General features: G+C 39.0%; 2 protein-coding genes across 4 annotated transcripts in view; one reads left to right on the top strand and one right to left on the bottom strand.

Moving 5' to 3' along the window:
- LOC137642406 (uncharacterized) overlaps nt 1–6,843 on the top strand; it is a 96,118-nt gene extending 89,275 nt beyond the window's left edge. For both annotated transcript variants that reach the window (XM_068374949.1, XM_068374947.1), the window contains exon 12: nt 3,972–6,843. In XM_068374949.1, coding sequence (XP_068231050.1) covers nt 3,972–4,091 — 120 coding nt within the window. In that variant the 3' untranslated portion in view covers nt 4,092–6,843. The remainder of the gene's footprint in view (nt 1–3,971) is intronic.
- An 8,940-nt stretch (nt 6,844–15,783) lies between these two features.
- LOC137642407 (uncharacterized) overlaps nt 15,784–18,312 on the bottom strand; it is a 15,115-nt gene continuing 12,586 nt past the window's right edge. For both annotated transcript variants that reach the window (XM_068374951.1, XM_068374950.1), the window contains exon 3: nt 15,784–18,162. In XM_068374951.1, coding sequence (XP_068231052.1) covers nt 17,075–18,154 — 1,080 coding nt within the window. In that variant the 5' untranslated portion in view covers nt 18,155–18,162 and the 3' untranslated portion in view covers nt 15,784–17,074. The remainder of the gene's footprint in view (nt 18,163–18,312) is intronic.

Genomic DNA, 18,312 nt, shown 5'->3' with positions numbered 1-18,312 from the left:
ATGAGATTTTCCTATTGATAATTGATAACTTAATATGAAGGACAAAAGCAATAGGATATCTTCTCATTCATGATCTTAGAGTATGGTTATCCCTTGCCATATCTTAGCTCATTTATCAATTCTTCAGTACATCTTGAATTTATAAATATATTTTATGTAAATCTATACCATAGATTTCTGTAATTACTTTGCAGTTTTTCAGCTGCCGTGAGGGTGCCTGAAATCGTCGTCGTCGTCGGCGCCCACTCGTGTCTGAGTATTAGGTTCTGTCGTTATCCATCATCCTCCTATCTATGGGGTGGGTGCTTATGTCTGATGTGGCTGTTAAGTCCTAGTCTGTGGTGGAAGAGTCGCGGACAGTCTTCACAAGGGAGGGTAGGTGGTGGGCGGGGCTGTTCTAATCGCTCTCTCCTTCTTCTCCTCCTAGCCTCCTCATTTTGTCTCCTCCTCTCCTCGAAGTCCACGGTGCCATGGTGTACTGTACTCCTCCAGGTTTTCCTGTCCTTGGCTGTTTCTTCCCATGAGGAAGGATCGATGTCAGTTAGAGCCAGGGTGCGCTTTAGTTGATCTTTATAGCGCATTTTCGTGGCTCCTCGTGGTCTGGTGCCCTGGGTCAGTTCTCCGTAGAATATTTTCTTTGGGAGCCTAGATGGGTCCATCCTATGCACGTGTCCTATCCAGCGGAGGCGGTGGTGGATGATGGGGGCCTCCACACTGGTCAGCGAGGCACGTTCTAAGACTTCAATGTTGGTGGTGTGGCTCTCCCAGGGGATTTTCAAGATCTGCCTCAGTTTCATTTGTTGGAAGCGTTCTAGGTTTTTAATATCGTTTCTATATAGCGTCCATGTTTCACATGCATACAGAAGCGTGGCGAGGACTACTGCCCTGAACACCATTATTTTGGTGGTCATTGTCAGTGCGTGGTTGTTAAATACTCGGCAGTTGAGTCGGCCAAAGGCGGAGTGGGCTGCCCTGATCCTGTTCTCCACGTCCTTTTTGCTTGTGGGAGCTGATGTTAGAATGCTCCCTAGGTAGGAGAATTGGTCCACCTGTTCTAATGGTTGGTCATTCACTGTGGTATTGAAGTTTGGGAGCATCAGTCCTGGTGGAAGTTGGACGAGGGTCTTGGTTTTATCTGTGTTGACTTGCATCCCAAAACGTTCGTAGGCAGATTTGTATGCATCAGCTAACGACTGCAGGTCCTCTGCCGTCTGACCTGGGGTGGCATTGTCGTCAGCATACTGCAGTTCTCGCACTGCACACAAGGTGGTCTTGGTTCTATCGCGGAGTCTGGCGAGGTTGAAAGCGCCTCCATCCATGCGGAAACGTAGGTCGACTGAGGGTGTGTCTGGGGGAATCTCGTTGAGCATTGCTGCGATGTATAGCGAGAAACACGTTGGGGCCAGAACACAGCCCTGCTTCAGGCCGCCGTTGATGGGGAATGGGTCTGAAAGAGAGTTCTGGTGGCAGACTCTCCCAACCATTCCGTCATGGAGGGCATGCACCAGCTTGACAAAATCGGGTGGGCAGCCATATCTTTTGAGGACAGCCCACATGGCAGGTCGAGGTACTTTGTCGAAGGCCTTTTTCAAATCCCAGAAGATGAACATTATGGGCTGTTGTTGTTCGAGGCTTTTCTCTTGTAGTTGTCGCGCACAGAAGATCATGTCTATGGTCCCGCGGGAAGGTCGAAAGCCGCACTGGGACTCTGGCAGGACGTCTTCTGCGAGAATAAGGAGGCGGTCAAGGAGAATCCGAGCGAAAATCTTACTCGCGATGCTTAGTAGTGATATTCCCCTGTAGTTGTTACAGTTCTCCCTGTCTCCCTTCTTGAAGATGGTAACAATGTTTGCATCGCGGAAGTCACTGGGGAGGGTCTTGGTCTCCCATATTTTCAGTATAAGGAGCATCAAACGGTTCCTCAAACTGGGGCCACCGTGAGTGAGGAGCTCCAACGGGATGTTGTCTGGCCCTGGGGCTTTGCCGGGCTTCATGCGCTGCAGGGCCTTGTTGAAGTAATGGATGGGGGGTGGTAGTGCCATCCAGTGACGGACGGGATGCTGCGGGGTCATTCGCAGGAGATCGTCTGGGGTGTCTGCTTGGTCATTGAGGAGGTTCTCAAAGTGAGACCTCCACCTGGCCAGGATGCCCTCGCTGTCAGTGATGGTCGTGGCCCCATCCGCGTCCTTCAGGCTGCCCACTGATGACCGTGTGGGACCGAATATTTCTTTGTTGCTGCATAGAAGCTGCGCAGGTCACGTTGGTCAGCGAAACTCAGTAGTTCTGCAGCTTTTCTTTGCCACCAGGTGTTCTGGGCTTCACGGATCCCTCTTTGGCAACCAGCTTCAGCCACCTTGTGAGCACATTTGTTAGCTGCTGTTGGTTGGTTTTCCAAAGTCAGGCGTGCTTGTCGTTTGGTTTCAATGAGAAGAGAGATGGTAGCATCATTCTCATCAAACTAATCTTGCCGTTTTTTGGTGGTGTAGCCTAGTGTTTCCTCCGCGGCATGGGCCATGGCATTTCTGAGAGTGGCCTGAAATCACTGTACCTTGAAATTACCTTATGGTGGGAAGATCACATTACAAATGAGGAATTTGTAGAGAAATTTCATGCCCAGAAATGAAAAAAGACTGAAAACTGAGATGGGATAAGAATAGTTGGTCAGAAAACAGTAAATGTTAAAGTGGCAGGATGAAGGTCTATAAGAAAGAAAAGGAAACTGTGGAAAAGAAGATAGATAAAGACTCAGCCTTGATGGGAGTTCATTAATGTAATGTACAGTTTAGTAGACCATGGAAAGAACTCATTTCATGCTTAACTGTGTGAAGGCAAGAGCTAACAAATAATCATTTATTATGGTTGATAGGCTTCCAATACTAGTCTTCCAAAATATTAGAATGTGATGTGTGCTCGCGCGAGGGTTGTAACCTCAGCATTCCATGCTTTTATCTTTCTCTGGTATAATTGGAAGGTTTTATCAGAAAAGATATACAAGAAGGACTTCTTTTCACCGGGCGCCACAGGTCTCTCCCCAGAAAAGGGATTTTTCCTTCGTCAAAATCCCTTTATTATACAGTATTAGCATTTGATGTACTGACCAAGGATTAACTATTTCCCCAGTATTGGAATTGACTGGTTAAGTCTGCTTCATTTCTGATGTAGGCTTGAGGGTACACTCGGACTCACTATTTTATCTTATTTCTCTTCCCCTTGTTTTGTTGAAGTTTTTATAGTTTATTTAGGAAATATTTATTTTAATATTACTGTTCTTATAATATGCTATTTTTCCATGTTTCTTTTCCACACTGGGTTATTTTCCCTGATGGAGCCTGTGGGCTTATAGTATCCTGCTTTTCCAACTAGGGTTGTAGCTTAGCAAGTAATATTAATATTAGTATTAGGAGTATCCTTATTGAAAAAAAGCCAAGACACATTTATCTAGGGTTCATAATCAAAAGATCATCATAATAATCAAAGCTCTCTATAATGACAATATTATAAATTAATAACTCATATATAAGTGGTAATTGTAATCTTCACAGCTCTGAAAAAATATGTTAGTATCATGCAAAGAGTGAGCGATTACTAAATCTCAGTGTGTAAGGAACTGGTGACCGCAGATTTAAGACACCGAACTGATGGAATTGTATAAAAATATTATGTGGAAAGTCTACTGTAAAACTAGCTGATGGTTAGTATAGTCGACCATTCATTCTAGTGCCAAATTTCAAAGTATCTAAGGAGCTGGTGACCACAGGACTAAACTAGGGAATTATATTGTATGTAGAAAAATCTATTTTTTTTATTTTATATCTGTACCATCTATTAAGACTTGAGAAACTTTTTATATAATTTGTAACTTTGAATGTAATTATTGTTTAAAATATACTGTACATAAATCTTTATTTCACGTTTAGGGAAGACATTTTAACTTTAATTTTTCTGTTGGAATAAATAAGATTCTTTTTCAGGGTCATGTGACAAGACAACAAACATTGATGGAAATGAAAAGCAATTACACTTCTCCCACCCTTAGCGTTCCATACATTAAAGAAGAAATTCCAGATATGCCAGATATGGTGTCAGGTTGATTGCCATCTTTTTTGCCATAATGTATTTCATTGAAATAATGATTTAGGTATGAAAAACTTGGGTTTTTATTCTACAAGTACAGTATATATATACTGTAGAGTTCATTCAAATCTTGAGTTATGATAGATCCCGCATCATAAAGGTAATTAGGAAAATAAAGCTGTTGACGAAGCAGTCAAAACAGACCAAACAGCCATGCCTACAAGTAGCTACAGGTAGTCGCCGACTTACAACCTATGCGACTTATGACTGTTCGACTTTACGACCATTTTTTCACTGGGCTGATATCACAAGTATGTCAGAAATTATACACTGATAAAACAAATATTTTCTTGGGAATAATCTATTTTGTACAAAAATAAACTGATTTATCTTGGTAAGTTAGTATTTTCTTTTATTGATAATATACAGTATCCATTTTCAGTAGAAAATAGAAAAGTTTTAATATCCATCGGGTTCATATCATTTGCCAGGAGACATCATATACTGGTGGAAAGCGAGCGGACATTATAGTGATTTCCTTCCAATAGGCTAAAGATTAGTATTAGTATTACCATTATGAAAATATCAAGTAATAAGACAAAGTACTTCATGGGTCTGTATCGGTTATTTTGAGTACTAATTAGCGTAAATTTGGCTCTATGCTAGTTTTATTTCATCTCTGATAATAGATCAATATTTATCTAATGGAAGTACACCAATAGGACAAATATTTTCTTAGAAATTATATATTTTCTTTTACATTATAAAATTAAAGTACTTTTGCTTGGTAAGTCTGAATTTTCGTTCATTTCTTGCAAGAAAAAAGAAATGGGTTTTACATATTTCGCAAGTCATTCTTTGTCGAGTTCACGTCACGTATCCGGTGACATTATATTTCAAGCGGAAGGCACGTTAGCAAACCAAATTATATCTTTTTTGGTGTGTTACCAAGTAATCTTATTATTCCCATCATCGAAACATGTAGTAATGATACAAAGAATTTCCAATAATGTTTAAAGAAATATGAAGATTTCGAATAAGTTAAGAAAATTATATAAACTTCACTACGTGTTATTCGCATAATCGCAATAAAGTAGCATGACCCTGAGATCAGCTGATGCCTACTGAAAGTAAAACAAAATTAATTGTGATGAAGTATGAAGGCTTAGTAATGAACTGAAAATTAAATACTGCATGAAGCTTTAAAAATTAACTAAACGTACGCGCACAGAGAAAGATAGAGAACGTATTTGTATGATAACTAATAATAATGATTGGAAACTATGATATCCTGTAACATATTGGTGCTGTTCTAATATTTATCATGACAATATTTCAAATGAATCAAGAAATTATATAAACAATACTCACTCTCTCGATACGGTTGTGAGGCCTTCAGATCAGCTGATCTCTACCAAAGGTGAAAAAAAAAAGTTAGTAGTTGTGATTATTAAAATGCTACTGAAATAGAAAGGTACATTGCAAAAATACTTTTATAGAGCATTTGATATCTTATGAAACAAGAAAATGAAATAATGATTAAGAAAATATTGATAAAATAGGACTTAATGATTGCCAAATTGTGACACAACATATTAAATCTACAGGAACTTCACTTTTTTAAATTTGACATACGTCCGGGTCGACTTATGACGTGTCTATTGGTCCCTATCTTGGTCATAAGTTGACGACTACCTGTACTGTATTTAAGATCCATATAACCCATTTTATTTTATATATAGCCATCTTTGTGAAATAATAAATTGGGTAACAAATTAAAACAAATCAAACCCATTGATGAATTGATGCGTGTTCCATAGCAAAAAGAGTGTCACATTAAAATAATTTTTTCTGACCTATCATCATCATCATCATCATACGCCTATTGACGCTAAGGGCTTTTAATTCGATACTTCTCCATTCATCATCTCCTACTTAACACTTCATAGTCCTCAGCCCTGTAGGACTAGGTCTTCCAATTCTTCTAGTGCCTTTTGGAGCCCAGCTGAATGTTTAATGAACTAATCTCTTGGAGAGTGCGAAGAGCATGCCCAAACCATCTCCATCTACCCCTCATCATGATCTCATCCTTATATGGCACTCGAGTAATCTCTCTTACAATTTCATTTCTAATTGTTTCATTGTCATACCATGACTTGTCCATGTGGTAACACCGATCTCACTAAACTGATGTATAATCAGATTTTTATATGTAATTTAAGGCGATTTGATTTCCAAATTTTACTTAACCTGGCCATTTTCTGTTTTACTTTTTTAAGACCCTGTATTGGAGATCATGGTTCCTAAATGTTTAAATCATTCTGCCTCATTAATCCTTTCTCCTGCCAATGATATTTCATTTTCCATTACGTATTCCGTTTTCATCATCTTTGTCTTTCTTCTATTTATCTTGAACCTAACCTCATGTGATATTTCATTCATTCTGGTATAAAGCATTGCAAATCCGGTGGTGTTCTGCTAATAAGGACAGCATCATCAGCATATTCTAGGTCTGCTAATTTCCTATTGCTAATCCAGTCCAATCCTTCTCCACCATCTCTGACTGTTCTACACATCACCAAATCCATGAGAAGGATAAACAACATAGAGGACAACACATTTCCTTGGAGTACTCTGCTGTTCTCTGGAAATTCATTTGATAAGACTCCATTAACATTAACTTTCCACTTGCCATGCTCATAAACAGACTTAATCAAATTCACATGTTTAAGAGGAATTCCATAATAACGCAAGACTCCACAAAATTGGCCAGTGCGCACTATCAAAGGCTTTTTCATTGTCCACAAATGCCATCAAAATCCTGCTTGTTCATCTCTCAGTTTTTCATCAATCTTTCTCTCCAGTCTCTTTAGAATAAGCATACTATATATTTTCATAACAGTTGTTTAATTGTCTAGAATACGAGCATTTTTGGTTGCAGTCTCATTCCCAAAACAAATTAAACTCTTAAACCAAGGTACTGTAAATTTCAGTCTATCTAACCTCAGGGGCTGCACACTTGGGTACTTTATCCGTATTTTAATTTCCATTAATACTACATGACCAGTGATCCATCACTTATCAGCAAATAGATATGCATCATTTAATGCAGAGAAAGAGCATTTGATTTAGTAGCTGACTAAATTTTCTAGTACAAAAGTAATGTACCTGAAGAATCATTTCAAGCTTGTGACACAAATGAATTTAGTACAAAAAATAGTTGACCTACCTCCTGAAACATCTACAGCATGAAAAGTGTGAAATAGAATTTATGCAATTTCCTGCTGCTTCACCATTATTTGTACAACTATTGATATAATTCAAGTAACAAATTATCCAAGTATACCTTTGATTGATGATTGTTGATAATTTGCATTATGGGAAATGAGAAAAAAAATGGTAATGTAATATAAAATGCATGCTGAGAGGTTCTATCTTCTAAAGTTCTTAGATACTTAAAGAAGACAGATAATGGAAAGATTTGAAAAACACATGCAGTATCTACCACCTCTAACATCTACATCCCTCACTAAATAGGAATGTCTCAAGAATGTGAGAAATACAAAGCTATCATTAGAATTTATCAATCCCCCCAAAAAAATTAAATCTGTAATAAGTTAGTTATAATAAACATTAAGTAAAGAGTTTTTATCTCCTAAAGTTTCCTATGGTGATATATTAATAAGATTGAATGGAAAAGAGAAGACTGAAAATCAATGTAAAGCAAAGCTAAACTAAAAGAGATTGAAAAGGAAGCAAAGAGTGAAATGCAGTGTAATAAATGTAACAGATTGTATCAGAAGTACAAAATCTACATTGAGGACTAAAATGTACATGAGCAAATAAGGGATAATTTTATTTGAGAACCCTGTTGTGATAAATGGGCAAATCTTTGAATAGGTAGAATGTTTATGTTACCCTGGAGAGAGACTGGAGTGTGAAGCTGGAGTAGAGAGCAGCAAGGAGTGGAGACAGTACGGATAAAATGGAAAGAAAAAGACTAAGAGATTACTGGTGAATAAAAATTGTCGTACTGTATTTGTAAAGGATGTACAAAAAAAATGTATGTACAAAAAATCAATACAGTAATGCTCCATGCAATAGATACATGAACACAGACAAAGTAAACCAAGGAGACTGTGATAAGCGTAAACTTAGAATGTTGAGTTTCTTGGCTGAATATCATCGGGCAATTATGTTATGAAAAAGGAATTGTTGGAGAGATTTGGTGTAATAGAATTATTAGGAGCTTGCAAGATTCCATGATAGGAATCATAAGCCCATCCAAAAGTATTTCTGGATGTAGTTTGTTAGAAAGAGAAAAGATCATACTTTTTTTTTTTTGGTACATTCTACTCAACTCCTCAGTAGTTAAACTAAGAATTTAAGATATTGTTTATTGTTTATGCGAATAAATTTTATTTTCATTTGCATATATAGCTTTAAAGTAAATATTTGCAAACATTTGGAAGAGTAAATGATCAAAGAAAGATCAAGTTACTGTACATAAGATATGTCATATGGGCTCAGGAGAGTAAGAATACCTGAACGTAGAATAAGGCATTGGATTCTAAGGGTTAGTAAATAGAAGAATGGAAAGAACATGTTTTTAAGATTAACAAAAATATTCAGTTATGAAGTATTGAACGCTTGTGTTACTGATTGACTAGCTAGAGTTTGCAAGGAATATATGTACAATATGTAAGAAAAGTTACAAATGAATGAACGTGAGAAATAATATGTCCGCTGTATAAAATCAAATATGACAGAAGTGACTGTAAGAAGTACTTTATATGGTCACTGCATTACTTAGTATATCAGGGAAGGTGAAGAGTACAGTAGAGGGAAGTTGTTCAATATGGTAGGCGTTTGATCAACAAAGTGAGATGTATAACAAAAGCATTTAATATGGAAGAACAGTGTAGGTTTAGACAAGGAAAAGGGTATATGAATCAAGGTTGTTCTCACGTGAATACAAACATTTGTGTTTTATGTGAGAGAGGTTTCAGAGATTACATAAAGGGCTTAGTTCTTTATAGCTATAAAGATTCAAATTATAGTGCAGGTACAACACCAACTTTCTTGGACCCTTGGTTCCAGAACCTTGATGGATTAACCCTTTTGGCCGACCATCCGCTATTTATAGGGTGTAAATAGCTCCAGGTTTGTGTACTAGGAAAAATACAATTTTAAATATTAAACTTAGCCGGTGAATATATAATAGCTGACGTCTCCGACGGCTCGACAGAATTCAAAAACTTGCGAGCGATCGCCATGAAGGTAGCGGGTGTGCCCACCAGCGCCGACTATCGGTCAGATACCGCATATACATGTAAACAGCTCCAGTTCTTCTCTGTCGGTTTCATCGACAAGTCAATTCCACTCGCTATTATGACCTCGAGTTTTCTACCGAATTGGTGAAGTACTTGGTTTTGGTTTTATTGCTTTCGCCGTGTTGGATTATTCAATACTATCCTCAAAAGAAATGCTTTTGAAAGGAGAGTAAAAGTGTTTTGCCCTTGCTCTTTTATCTCTGGTTTTTTTCCATAGAGTAAAAATGGCCGACCCTTCCCTTAGTGTACGGAAGTGTGTTTTAGGTTTTTAGCAATTATCTTATCACGTTATGAATTGTTGTTGTTAATTATAGATTTTCCTCTATATATTTTATATCTCACCCGCCTTTATTAGGCCTCTTCGATTAGCTTTCCATTTATTCTAAACATCAAGATAAATTTTAATGTTTTGTTTATATGCGGCCTTACCTATTCCTCCCCTAGTCCGAGAGTAGGCGGTCCTAACTTGGAAACCGAAGTTAAACAACGTTGAGCCCATTCAACTTTTATTTTCGTTAAGTTTAAATCATTTGCTCTGTAAGAGTTATTAAATGAATTTTTTTTAGTAGATATTTTATGAAAGATTTTCTTTGAATAGTCTTCGTGCTGTTTCAAAGATGAACTAACGTTTGGTTTATTTATGCTATGCAGTTTGCGCTCTATCGTTACGATAGAGAAAGAGAGAATCACGGTTTCACTTTGCAGAAAGAGTAAATCGATTTTGACGTTTTGTTCATTCTTCTTTCAAACTGAAATGTTTTAAATACTAATTTAAAGGAACTTGTTAATTTTCAATTTCTTAGTCCTTTCAGTTTTTTCCTTTGGTCAAATAACCTGTTTATTGACGAAGGGTGAGTGGGCTTTTCTCTTCTGTGTGAAATCAAGAGAGAGAGAGAGAGAGACGGAGAGAGAGAGAGGAAGAGAGAACGTTCCGATCTTTATTCTTGTCCCAAGCGAGTAACGTTGTTCTCGAGTCAGTTTTTTACTCTCGTCCCAAGTCTCTGTACGGGGAGAAAGGATAAAACGTTTTTAGTGTTTAGTCTCCTCCCCAGCCACTGATCCTTTTAACTTTATATATTTCCGTTTTATTCGATATATATGTTTACTGATTTTTGCTTGTATTAATGTGCTTACATTATACGACTTATTTCGCAATTATAACCTTTTGATGTAGGGGAGAATTGCATGCTTCAGGTAGAAATCAGTTTTATTCATGCCTAATGTGAAATTATTTGAAAAATACGATTTCAGTGAAGTAAGTGCAAAAACAGAAAGTCGTAGTGATAAAGTGATAATTGCGCAAAGTGTTTTTTAGTGTTGCGACCGAGGGTTCGTCTGTTCGTGCTTGTCGTTCACCTAGTCGGAGACCTCTTTCAGGCTCCCATGCTACCAGGGAGAAGTAATGTCGTAGGACTTATGGGGACAAGAGGCTTTAACCAACGAACAAACGTTCCCTCTATGGTATCGGGCGTGTCTAGCAAGATCGCCCCTACCATAAGACGAGCGAGGCTGTTTTTCTCCTCGTCATCCGAAGGCTTCTCGCAAAAGAAATCTTGGAGCAAAGTTTCTAGACCCTTAAAGCGGAAGTCAGTCCATTCAGGACAGGTCCAGCGTCCTGGCTGTAGCCATGGGGACAGCTCTGACCCTTTGCAGTCGTCGGAAGACGATTCGCCTATTAAACGCAAGCGTAACACGGGGTCCGAGGGTCGCGGTAAAGGCAATGTTTTGCCAACACAGACGTTACCATCGTCTCGGCCCGTCCCGGCTCCTGTTGATCCTAAATGGGTTGTCCTGCAGGACATGCAGACTAAGCTTGCCTCCCTTATGGAGAAGTATGACGTTGAGCAGGTTCACGATGAACCTTCGCTTTCGAGTCGCCGTTACACTAAACGAGACTCTGGCTGTCAGCCGCCCAAATGAGCATTTACTCGTCCGTTTGACGTTATGAAACGTGATGTCAGTAGTTTATCACGTCAGTCACGTGACTTGGATCCTTACTCGCTGCAGTCCCGTGTTGACTTTCAGCCGCTGCCGCAGCCTCGTGTTGACGTTCAGCCGCTGCCGCAGTCTCGTGTTGACGTTCAGGACGTTCGCCAACCAGCTCAGTTGCCTTGTTTTGACGTTGAACGTCAAGCACCGCAGTCAAGAGTTGTTTTAACTGCTCTATCTAGGCAGTCAAGGCAATCTCGACTTGACGTCGAGCGTCCTCCCGCACCTGTTGTTGTTGCTGGTCAGTCCTTTAAGCAGTTACATGACATAGCGTCCTTGACTGCTACTGATGCTCCTTTGCGTGTGGACTCTGCTTGTCAAGCATTGCCACCACGGCAGGTCTCTCCCTTGCTTGAGACTCGGCAATTGTCGGACGAGGTTCCTTCAGATGAGGAAGTTGCTGATCCTCCTCCTACTGATATTCCCTTGGGGACTCTGTCAGACGGAGAGGAGCCTAAAGCTGCTCAGCCCTCTATGGACTTTAATAAATCATGCTGATTTTTAAGGATCTTTGTCCTGACCATTTTGTAACTGCTGCTCCTCGTTCGCCTAAACGTCAGAGTTTACACTAGGCCTAGCTACTTCAAAGCCGTTGTTTTCTAAGCAAGTGCTCTCTCGCTCTTCTAAGAGAGCTTTACGTTTGCTAGGCGACTGGTTGATCACCAGGAGGAGTTTGGGGGAGACCGCCTTTGCTTTCCCTCCTTTTAAACTGGCTTATAGAGCGAGCGTCTGGTATGACACGGGAGAAGTTCTCGGCTTGGGAGTTCCTGCCTCTGCCCAGATAGACTTCTCAAGCCTCATAGACTCTCCCTGGCGCCTGGCCATGAGACGCTCCAAGATTTTATGGTCGGTTTCAGAGCTAGACCATCTCCTGTTAGGAGTTTTTTGAGCGTTTGAAGTTTTGCTGTACAATTATGTCATGCATAAACAAGGCTATCAGGGATGGCTCCAATGATCTGACAGCCACGTTCTCTGCAGGAACAAGACTATCAGGGATGGCTCCAATGATCTGGCAGCCACGTTCACTGCAGGAGTACGTAAGATGCAAGTGCGCTCAATGTGTTCATTGTCAAGACAAACTTCACGATGAAGTCTACCAAGCTGTCTTGACAGCATTAATGGAAGGCGACTGGATGGTCTCTCTCGACCTTCAGGATGCATACTTCCACATCCCGATTCATCCAAACTTTCAACTACATCTGAGGTTTGTGGACGGGAAAGTAATGTACCACTGTCGAGCACTGTACTCCGACCTCATTCCTGCTCCTCTTGTTTTTACAAGGCCCTTGCAAAATGTAGCAAGCTTTCTACATTTTTTGAGGATTCAGAGCCTCCCTTTATTTTGACGACTGGCTAATCAGGGCGTTCGTCATTATATCGCTGTCTGGAGAGCCTCTAATGGACATTAGACCTAACCAAGGAGCTAGGTCTCATAGTGAACGTAGAGAAGTCGTAACTTACAGTATCCCATCCCAGACTATTCTTTTTTTGGGAATGGAGATACAGTGTCTGATTTTTCGACCCTTTTCGTCTCCCGCAAGAATGGAACAAGCTCTGTTAAAAGTCCTTCACTTGCAAGAGAAAAACAGTTGCTCTGTAAGAGTTTGAACTAGCCTCGTGGGAACTCTTTCATCGCTGGAGTAGTTTATCTCTCTGGGGAGACTCAACCTATGCCCTTTCCTATTTCACCTAAACATTGGAACAAGGAGAAGGGCTTAGTGAGTATCTCTTTCCCAATCTCCAACTCAGTCTAGACATGTCTGACTTGGTGGGACAGCAACATCAGACTTCGAGAAGGTCTTTCTCTTGCGATCAAGAACCCAAACCATGTGTTGTTTTCAGATTCAGCGGATTTGGGTTAGGGAGCTCCACTGGACAGTCTGGAAGGCTCGGTTCTTTGATCCACGGATCAGAAGGAACTCCTTTTAAGGCAGTAACATCTCTCCTTTGGCGAGATTTGTGCAGAAATGAATGTCTTGGCGGACGGCCTCAGCAGAAGAGGACAAGTCTTCTCCATGGAGTGGATGTTGCGTAAGACTGTGCGAGAAGCTATGGATGACATGGGGTCTACCCACCATAGATCTTTTTGCTACTCTCTCTGACAAAGAGGCGCTCGACTTACTGCTTTCCAGTTCCAGATCCAGAGGCAGCTCACATAGATGCTTTTCTGCTGGACTGGTCTCACCTGGACGTTTATGCCTTTCCACCTTTCAAGATCCTAGACAAGGTGCTGCAGAAGTTCACCTCTCACGAAGGGACCAGGTTGACATTGGTTGCTCCACTCTGGCCCGCGAGAGAGTGAGTAACAGAGGTACTTCAATGGCTGGTAGACGTTCCAAGGAGTTTACCTTTAAGGATGGATCTCTTACGGCAGCCACGTAAGGAGTCTTCATCAAAGCCTCCCCGCGCTTCGTCTGACTGCCTTCAGACTATCGAAAGACTCTCAAGAGCTAGAGGATTTTCGAAGGGGGCAGCCAGAACGATTGCGAGAGCTAGGAGAGCAACCACCATCAAGGTCTATCAGTCGAAGTGGGAAGTCTTTAGAGACTGGTGCAAGTCATCATCCATTTCCTCTTCCAGTACCTCTGTATCCCAAATTGCAGACTTTCTCCTACATCTGAGAAATGTTCGCTCCCTCTCAGCGCCCACTATTAAGGGCTACAGGAGCATGTTGGCATCTGTGTTCAGACATAGAGGCTTAGATCTGTCCAATAATCAAGATCTCCAAGATCTCCTTAAGTCCTTCGAGACCTCTAAGGAGCGTCGTATGACAACTCCTGGATGGAACTTAGACGTGGTCCTAAGGTTCCTAATGTCCGACAGGTTTGAGCCATTACATTCAGCCTCCCTGAAGGATCTCACCCTCAAGACGCTTTTCTTAGTGTGCTTGGCTTCGGCTAAAAGGGTCAGTGAGATCCATGCCTTCAGTAGGAACATCGGCTTTTCTACAGATAAAGCCACATGTTCACTTCAGCTTGGTTTTCTTGGCCAAAAATGAACTGCCTTCTCGTCCTTGGCCTAAGTCATTTGATATACCTTGCCTGTCAGAGATCGTAGGCAACGAGCTTGAAAAAGTGATGTGTCCAGTTAGAGCTCTGAAGTTTTATTTAGCTCGGACTAAATCATTACGAGGTGGATCTGAGGCTTTGTGGTGCTCAGTTAAGAAGCCTTCATTGCCTATGTCAAAGAATGCTTTGTCATATTTTATTAGATTTTTAATCCGAGAGGCTCATTCTCACTTGAGTGAAAAAGATCGTTGCTTGCTTAAGGTTAAGACGCACGAAGTAAGAACTATAGCAACTTCTGTGGCCTTTAAGCAAAACAGATCTCTGCGAAGTATTATGGACGCGACCGTTTGGAGAAGCAAGTTGGTATTCGCGTCATTTTACTTAAAAGATGTCCAGACTCTTTATGAGGACTGCTACACACTGGGTCCATTCGTTGCAGCGAGTGCAGTAGTGGGTAAGGGTTCTACCACTACATTCCCTTAATTCCAATATCCTTTTAATCTTCTCTTGAAATGTTTTTAATTGGGTTGTACGGAAGGCTAAGAAGCCTTTCGCATCCTTTTTGATTTGGCGGGTGGTCAAATGTCATTTCTTGAGAGCGCCCAGATTAAGGGTTTTGATGAGGTCCTGTTGTATGGGTTGTCGCCCTAGATACTTCAGCTCCTGGGAGTCTTTCAGCATCCTAAGAGGATGGCTGGGCTTCGTGAGGAAAGCGGACTAACAAGGCAGAGTAATCGTTAGAGTCTGCTTCCTTACTAGGTACCTATATTTATTTGGGTTTTGTTATGATATAACTGTCAAAAACTCTAAGCATATACGCCGTAAACTGTATTAATACTGGTCTCTACCCACCACCATGGGTGTGAATCAGCTATTATATATTCACCGGCTAAGTTTAATATTTAAAAATTATATTTTGATTATAAAATAAATTTTTGAATATACTTACCCGGTGAATATATAAATTAAAGGCCCCCCCTTCCTCCCCGATAGAGACCCAGCGGGATGAGAAGAACTGGAGCTGTTTACATGTATATGCGGTATCTGACCGATAGTCGGCGCTGGTGGGCACACCCGCTACCTTCATGGCGATCGCTCGCGAGTTTTTGAATTCTGTCGAGCCGTCGGAGACGTCAGCTATTATATATTCACCGGGTAAGTATATTCAAAAATTTATTTTATAATCAAAATATCATATTACTTACAAATTTGTTATATTTATAAAGTTTTCTCCCTACGTATACTACTGCAGTATTTTAATATTAAATGTATGTATTTTCTTTTTATTTATATAATTTTGTTTATTTTTATTTTAACCATTTTTCACTTATTGTATGACATAAAATAGCATTATGTGGATTCTACTTGTGTTTAATATTTAAGGATGAGCGACACAAAGCCGGAAATGATGTAAGACAAAACAACGTAAAGAGGGGTATTACTTGAATCAAGTAAATGAAAATCATTCAATAAATTAGAATATTTATTAAAGATGCTACAGTAAGGAAATAGTTATTGTATATGGATCCAAATAGCATTCCAGATAAATTCCAACACCCCAAGATGAGTAAATTGCTCTGTTATATGTTAGTTTTATTCTCACAATACTGAACAGAACTTGAATGAAAATGTTTAAAATTACCCAAATAAAAAGAAATGCTGGTGAGTACAATGAAAATGGTCCATTTCTCAATCAATGCACTGTACTGTAGAAACAGAACAGTAAAGGAATATGGTGATACAAACCAAATTAAACCCTTTAAGCTGTTAAGACTATTAGTGCATCTCATCTTGGGCACTGTAAGCATTATTTAATGGCTTTTGCAGTGTTCTTTTGAATCCTAGCTGCACTTGCTTTATATCCTTCTGTGTTCTTGCTTCCTTTCTTCCATCTTGCTCTCCAACATCTTACTTTCCTGATAGTGTAATTCTGCTGTTTTACCCTAGATACAGTGTTGCTGAATATTCTCACAGGCTCCAGCACTGCGCTTTTTAGTTGAAATTCAATCATCTAATCTAAACAAAATCAAATATACTTTATAGTATCATACAGTATATCATTACCAGCAATTGAAGATAAGAAATAGAACTCCCATAACAAGACTTATTGTTAATGTTACATCTTTCTCTAACTTCATTCATTGTAAAGTACAGTACAGTACTAATTTGCCTACTATATCTATGGAGCATTCATAAGCAATTACCATTTCCAAAAATACTTGCCGAAACTAATGTGCAATCATTTTTTATTTTGCATCACAAAAATATACATTATCCACCAAATAATGAGCATTACGTTGTTATTTGCCACCAATATATTACTACAATTCTAGAAAGTTTAGTAAACTTATTCTTGTCGAACATTTACTTATTTTAGCAAATATTAATTGAGTGCTGAATTAAAGACTGTGATCAATTGTTAGATATCAGTCTAGGTTTTTATATAAAGACGAAATATTGATTGAATGTTAAGGGTATTTTAAAAGTATGTAGTTAGGTACAGTGCAGTACTTACAATTGTTTGACAGTTTGTTACATGTAAATGTTTACCATATCACATAGTTGTGTTTTAGTGAATCTCTTGTTTCTTTAATATGTGTATCTTAGTCCTGTTAAAGTGTATTCAGATGCAATAGTTTGAAATACATAAAGTTACTTATATGTATGAATTTAATCGTAATCAGGACTTGGATCACGAGGACGATAAGGAACACTGCTCATTTGAGGACTAGTAAAGGATGTAGAACTTCTTTGGTAAGGGTAATATTGATCATGGTGCATGTGATTTGTGTCTCTGTGATATCTGTAGGAATTATCCTTTTGTTCAAGGTCTTCTAATTTATTACCTCTATTCCAGCTCCCATCCCTCATTTCATCTTTTGACACTTTCATTTGCAAGGGTTTCTCCCTTTTTGTTTCTTTGGAATACCGGTTATCAGGACATGAAGATCTCCTATTTGCATGTCTTTGTTGAAGTACTTTTTCTCCATAGTCATATTTCTTGTCAGATATTGAATTATTCTTTTTATTTTTCACAACAACATTTGATACAGTTTCCCAACGTGGCTCTGGAGGCAGTTCATCAAATTTCAGTGGAATAGAGTCTACCTTCTTCCAGTCTGAAATTGTTGATTCTATTTCTGTACTTTCTCCTTCGTCAGAGTTTTCATTGTTTTTATAGTCACACTCTGGCATAACATCAAGGACGGGATTGTTTAGTTTCTTGTGAATATTAGAAAAATAATGGTTCTCGGGACATGAAGATCTCCTGTTAACATGTCTTTGTGGAAGTCCTTTATCTTCATAGTGATATACCTTGTCAGATATTGAATTATCCTTTGCATCTTTCACAACAACATGTGATACTGTTGTCCAACTTGGTTCAGGAGGCATTTCATCAAATTTCAGTGGAATATCATCTATCTTTTTCATATTTTTAATTGCAAAATCTTTTTCTGTACATTGTTCCATATCAGAACTTTTGTCTTTACTATCAATCTGTGCAACAACATCAAGGACATTATGCCAGTCAGTTTCTGCCTCGGATTCATCTTGCTTCTCGTGTATATTGTAAGTAAATTGTTTTAATGGCTCTTTTAATGTCAAATTGTTTTGCATTTCCAAAGATATGTTTTTATCTGCTGATATTTGCTTTATGCTGTCCTCATTTATTTTTTGTGGAGTTATCTCACTGGGGCATTCACATTTGTCAGGAACACTTTTGTTTCTATTAGATTTGACTGTTTCCATGGTGTATGCTGTGAAAATAAAAAAAAAATTTAAACTATATATATATATATATATATATATATATATATATATATATATATATATATATATATATATATATATATATATATATATACATATACAGTATATATATACAGTATGTATATAAATATATATAT

Source organism: Palaemon carinicauda, chromosome 6 (assembly GCF_036898095.1).
Source record: "Palaemon carinicauda isolate YSFRI2023 chromosome 6, ASM3689809v2, whole genome shotgun sequence".
NCBI classification, from domain to species: Eukaryota; Metazoa; Arthropoda; class Malacostraca; order Decapoda; family Palaemonidae; genus Palaemon; species Palaemon carinicauda.
Note: the sequence above shows the minus strand (reverse complement) of the source record. Positions and strands in the feature narration are given on the sequence as shown.